The sequence below is a fragment of the Pygoscelis adeliae genome, unplaced genomic scaffold (genome assembly GCF_000699105.1).
Source record: "Pygoscelis adeliae isolate BGI_AS28 unplaced genomic scaffold, ASM69910v1 Scaffold122, whole genome shotgun sequence".
NCBI lineage: Eukaryota > Metazoa > Chordata > Aves > Sphenisciformes > Spheniscidae > Pygoscelis > Pygoscelis adeliae.
Window position 1 is genome coordinate 1,630,419 of NW_008824358.1, and position 6,252 is coordinate 1,636,670.

Genomic DNA, 6,252 nt, shown 5'->3' on the forward strand with positions numbered 1-6,252 from the left:
CAATGGAGGGATACAGGCACTTTTAACAGTGCAATAATCTCATTCTAAGGCAGCCCTATGAAATATACTAGATGAGACATGCTAGAAGTGTGTATTTCTCCACAATGACCATAGACAACTCCTCCAATGAGGTATCCCAATGTCTTAAAGAAGGTGAAATGAATATCGCACTGGTTTTCTGCGCACTTAATTGAATAAAATACCACAAAAAGAAACCGCAGAGGTCACAGCAGCATTGCTTAGTTTCAACATTTAAAGCATCTGATTTTTATTCAATGCATTATTATGGCACTTGTATATAAAGACAGATAGCAAACACATAACAACCCCCTTCCCCTCCAACCCTCTCCCAAACTTTAGAAAAAATATAATGTTTTCCTGCAGGTTTCCAATTACACTAGAATACAGTACCCTTGTTCAGCGATAACACAGGTATTATGTCGCCCAACAGACTCTGCCTTCAAAAGGGACAAATTCTTTTCTATATGTTCTCCTTTACACAAAATACAAGATTCTCACATGCTCACATCAGTTACTATTCGCTTTACTGGGCAGCCTTAACTTGTATTTCCTCAATTATTCTTTAGCCTGTCAGCACAAGGTGGATCATAGAAGACAAATGCAGGAAAGTTGCTCACTTCCAATTACACAATTAACACTCTTATCTCGCAATATAAAGGGGTTGAGAATGACATGCAGTGGGCAGAGGCAGTGTTGGGAGAAGAGTGAAGCTTGCCTATCTGCTCCAACCTCCAAATCATGTCCAGTGGAGTGCTTTACAAGCAGTGTATCCCAGTACAGCTTTCTCTTGCCTCCACAGCTAGTGAAAGTGCAAAGCTTTGCAGGACAGAGCTCAGGGTATGATCATTAGGAGTGTCTGCAGTACCAAAGACACCGTTCAGGGAGCGGGAGGGGAGAAGCACAAAAGCACTATCACAGCTAGAAAAAGAAAATGGAAAAACTGGTCTGTTACATATATGACTGAAGACAATCCCAGATTAAATAAAAAAAACACAAAACAACAAAAAACCCTACCCTGTTAGTTATACTCACACCTTCATTGAACAGGAACAATACATCTCCTCTCAGTTTACGCGGTGGAGAGGCATTTACATTCCCTGGCATCATTCTCTCAGCTGGGTTCTCAGACCCCATTCTCTGATGCTGAACACGACTCTTTAACACTTCACAATAACTGGTCTAGAAATGCATTTGGCACGTAGTCATTACTTTTTACCATCTTAATTTGTACACTCCTTCATCTTTACTTTGGAGACATGCACCCAACTGTGCCAAAGCTGTGTTTTGTGAAAACAGTGATTTCCCTGTAATTAACACTTTTTATTAATAAAACATTATCATTTATGTGAGAAGTTACAGTAGTCTATTATTTTTCCATGAAAGGGGACTGAATTTTCCTTCTGTGTATGGCTTTTTTATTGCTCCTTTTCTTACGCTTCCGTTAATTCCACCCCACCGTATTATTTAGCCATATGTCTGTTTCCTCAAAAAATGCCAGAAGCAAATCCATGGCATCTGTTTGAGAGTTACTGCCCAAGCCATTCTTTAGGATTGAGGTTCACTGGTCCTTGCTGCCTACCTGGGGTCTGATAGTTCAGTGAGACCATCTGGCAGCCAGCGTTCCAGAAAATTTGAGGCATGTAATTACTGGAATCCACTCGGCCTCCCTTTGGGTATATTCGACTCATTTGTCGTTTATTATAACTGTATAATTCATCAAGGAAAATGAAATAAAAACATCATAGAAATGTATGATCATATCCTGTATCTTCAATATTTCTTACATTAATCTTACTATTTCTCATCCTATGAGCCACCTTCCCTCTTCCTTTATAGACCTGGAACACTGTAAATCTAGAAAGGTACACTTGCTGTTTATTTGTAGCATTAGTAGAGAAGTGGTATGAGGAGGTGAAAGGATACTTCACAAACTCAATGGCATGGGTCTTCAAGTACCCTAGTCCAACTGATTCATTGAAAGAGGACATATTATGATGAATATTACGTTCTAGAAAGAAAAGACAAGACATTTTAAAACACTTTTGTAATGACGAATCAAAATTCAAAATCATGCACTATACGTAATAGCGGGATAGAGCAAATTCTGGTCTGTTTCCCCATTATCTGTCACCCATAGAATCAAATTATACTGAAGAGAAATTTCATAATACTTCTGACCTGCCTTTTGCTTTCACTTCCTAGGAAATCAACAAAACTTTCATTTTTTTTCGTTTAGGACAAAATTGTTATTCAGAGCCTGTGTTGTGTGGCTAGATAAGGCAAAACAACATGATAAATGGTCTAGTGTGCAATACGAAAGCATCAGCTAACTGCTGACCACGCTCACCTTACTGTACAGAAAGATGAAACAAAAAAAAGCAGTTTAGTTGGAAAGGCCTACAGAATATAATCAACCTCAACAGCTTCATATTCTCCCAGTAGTTTAGTGACTCCGTGTGGATGACCGACGGAATAACATGCTAACTTCACGTTCAAGGAAACAGAGATCTAAAAATATACTGATGATGGTCATTAAACTATAAAAGTCTTACGCCATTTCTAAACTCAGGAAATGTAGAGATGACAAAACTACCTAGAATAAGCAGACAAATACTTTTATTTCATTCAACCTTTTATGTTACCTTCTGCTACATCGAAACCTTGAAATTTTACAGGTTGAGCATAGTTGACCATTGTTGATAAATATGGATGTATATTGGTTGTGGCACCTACATATTTGTAAGATGCCATCCACGCTTGTTCATCTTCAACAGTTACTAAACCCTGAAAACACATTAAAAAGAATAATCACTATTTGTGTGTGCAAACGCTATTGTTGGAATTTTCAAATGTGATAGAAAATTATACCCAAATCTGCAGAAAATTAAAGAAAGAGCAAATTAATACAAGAGAAGTGGAAATTTAATGTCACAAATTAAATTTATTTTCTTACTGATAAACGCACCAAACACTCTCAATGTTACAGGATGCATGCAAGAGGACTGATGATAGAAAAGCTAAGCAGTGAGTAAATATTACATGATGTTAGTAGGATAACTTTGGGATAAAAGATAAATATTACAACAGACTGACAATGGTGAGAGATAATGATCTATCTTTGTCAAATAAATTCCTAAGAATTGTGATTTAATATACATTCTCTCATAGCAGCTGTGGTGGGGTAATGCATACTTGGTACTGAGTAGAACTTTCTCAACATCAAAACACAAGTAGGTTCAATTGCTAATCTTTACTAATAAAAGCAGACCAAAATATAGGGATTACAACCTTCATTGGACAAACAGATGTCGCAAGACCAACAAGAGACACAGTACCAAGCTCATATTCCTGGCCACTTAAAATGATAAAAATTTGAATCCGTCATTCACATAAAGAGGCACTGTATTTATAACAGAATTTCAAAAGTTTTCTCCAAGTATCTCATCTGCTAGAAACCCACAATAGGAAGTGCTTCTCACGTGGATCTACCTGTCCAACTTTTTCCTTTCCCTAAACCAGTTTGAAACACATTCTTTTCACTGAAAGAAAGGAAAGAAAAAAGAAAGATCTCTGTCAATCTAAGCAAACTCTGCAAGGCTTACTGCTCATGGCATTTTTCCCACAAACATTTTTGCTTGTTCTCCTACCAGTGAACCAGTTACCAAAAAATCTAACCTACTGTAGGCTGACAGTGAACTTCTGCAAGGAAGTACTACGTACATTCAAAAATTCTTACAGTACAGCTTTTTATTTTCAGAATGCAACCCGTGTTTGTCAGAAAACTCTCCTCCATTATTTTATCAGGAAATAGTGAGTAACAGGAAGCACTGCAAAGTACTTTCTCGGAGAGTAAGTCTCAGCACGTCTAACAGCAGTAAAGCATGGAAGAAGAATGCAGTTCCCACTTCACTACACTACCGCAACTCATTTACTCAGGAGATGGGACAGGAAAAGAAATGTGAAACTACTTGCCAGTATTACGGGCATGTACCTCTACCTGCCATATAGTGCAGACTCAGTTCAAAAAAATGAATTCCTTGTGAAGTGAAACAATTTTTGTCTTGATATGATAAGACGATTATAGTCACAAGGAACGTCATTTTCTGACTGCATAGAATAGCTGAGTTATCAGAATGAGTCTAGGTGCACGTGGTTTTACGTGCATTTTAGACTGAATTAAACTTCCAGTGGCCCATGAAATCTTAATGCTCATCACCAGGGCTCAACCCAACTGCTTTTCAGGAATCCACATATTGAGGGTTCAGAGATCTGTTCCCTAAATATGCCAAATGATACATCCCTTTATTAGCAGAATACAGGCATTTTTTTGTTATTAGGTCAATATTTGTTAATAGAGTTTAGATTAAATTAAGGCCAAATTGCTTCAAAGGAACTAGTCCTTTTCGGTGTCTTCATTTTTGGAGGGCAAATAATTCAGGAAGAACTGTCCACCCATCTTCTAAAAACCAGGCTCCTTCAACGTGCCTCCCGCTGAGTGCTCAGAATTGCTAATCATATTTTACTATCTTGATCCTTAAATGTCTAAGTAATGAATCACAGTGAAAAGGAAGTCAAAGGGGATTATGTATGCCTTAGTGCCAAGGCAATAGTACCCTGCAGACTATAGCTGTATGACTGCATTATTGACACACTAGCTCTAAGACAATGTTCTAAGACAATCTACTCGTCATTGATTTTATCTTATTTACTTGCAGACCCGTAATTTTTAGAGTAAACGGGCTATACTCTTTGCAGCGTTCACAACTTTAAAACTATGAATTAGAAAGGGGTAAGGATAGAATGTTTCTTAAAGCCTAGGGAAACAAAGGAATGGTTACAACAGCACATGACCCTTTTAGGGGCTAGAGAAAACAATGGGGGAAAGTCGATCTCTTATTTACACCTCCCCACCCCTCAAGAAAAGAAGCAGAACCCACTTAGAAAACAACATAGACTGAAACAAAGTGTGGTTAGGAACAGGAGCAGCTTTAATGAGAGAAAAGAAGGAAGGAGAAGAGCGGAAGGAGGTGGGAAGAGTCTTACAGAAGGGATTCCTGGGAGAAGATAAATGCAGAAGTCCCAAGGGAAAGCAAAAGGAGGAAAAAGAGACAGGAAAACAAAGTGCAGTCAGGGTAAGGGAAGAGGAAAAAAAAGAAGCAGGGATGATACATCTCAACACCATTCAAAGAACTGCTGCTTCCCAGTGCATCGCGTTTGAGACTGAGATGAGACACTTCTAAGGAGGCAAAAGTCATGCACTCCCGTCTGTCCCCAAATTTTCTGACAGCCCTAACCCCAGTATGAAAGTAGAGGAAACCCTAGAGGAGAAAAGGAGGTAGAGTCACTTTCAAAAATACTCTAGGTGCAGTGAAACTGTGCATAAAATTGTTAAACCACTAAGAATGCATGGTAAGTAATATGTATGTTAGACATAAAGCAATAAAACAAACTACATAACATCCTATGTGTCACCTTTTTATTGTTTTCTTGCTCAGAATCTTCAACAGCCTAAGGGAAAAAAATATATATACATTACCCAAAGAAAAAGCAATAGGAATCACTCACAGTAAGAAAAAAAAAAATCCTCAAAAAGTTAATGCATTTAGCAAAAAGTATACCCTTTTCCACCTTCCTGCGTGGCTCATCTGTCCCATACATTTGCAAAAATTTGCAGTTTCTTTCACATCTGGGTACACAAGACATGAAATTCAACAGCTGGATAGCAATGGGAATAGGAGGGAGGATGCCAGACAGTTAAGCCCAAACCAGGGCTATCACTAGATGCTGGGGACAGGAAGTTTCAGAGAAGAATGAAAGAATGATGCACCCAGACAACATAAAAGATCATCCGATCTGGATATGCAAAGCTGCCCAGGCTCTGAAAACTTAAGGGTTAAGACTGCTGTAAACTGTGCTTTAAATGTCCACACTTGGAAAAGGCCTATCTCAAGATGTTACTTGCAGTGGGACAGTCTGCCGTCTGTCTTCAATTACAAGCTGCCACTACTGAGAATCTTACATAAATGTTAACTTGGCACTGAATGTACATTCCTAAAGAATATGGATCCAGTCACTAATCAGCAAAGAAGCAGAGAAGTTACCCAAGGGCGCATGCTGAGGATGAGTGACTAATCTGAAAAAAAAGAAAAAAAAAAACCAAAAAACCCAAACCCCAAAACACTCAGGTAGTTAAGGACCAGCTGACTTAGTAAGTGAAACCAGCCCTAGAGC

At 38.4% G+C, this 6,252-nt stretch overlaps 1 protein-coding gene across 2 annotated transcripts in view; it reads right to left on the reverse strand.

Moving 5' to 3' along the window:
• PLCB4 (phospholipase C, beta 4) overlaps positions 1-6,252 on the reverse strand; it is a 94,887-nt gene that overhangs the window by 48,567 nt on the left and 40,068 nt on the right. For both annotated transcript variants that reach the window (XM_009319575.1, XM_009319576.1), the window contains exons 18-21: positions 5,494-5,529; positions 2,664-2,805; positions 1,945-2,029; positions 1,601-1,725 (exon numbers count right to left, since the gene is read on the reverse strand). In XM_009319575.1, the coding sequence (XP_009317850.1) occupies positions 1,601-1,725; positions 1,945-2,029; positions 2,664-2,805; positions 5,494-5,529 (388 nt within the window). The remainder of the gene's footprint in view (positions 1-1,600; positions 1,726-1,944; positions 2,030-2,663; positions 2,806-5,493; positions 5,530-6,252) is intronic.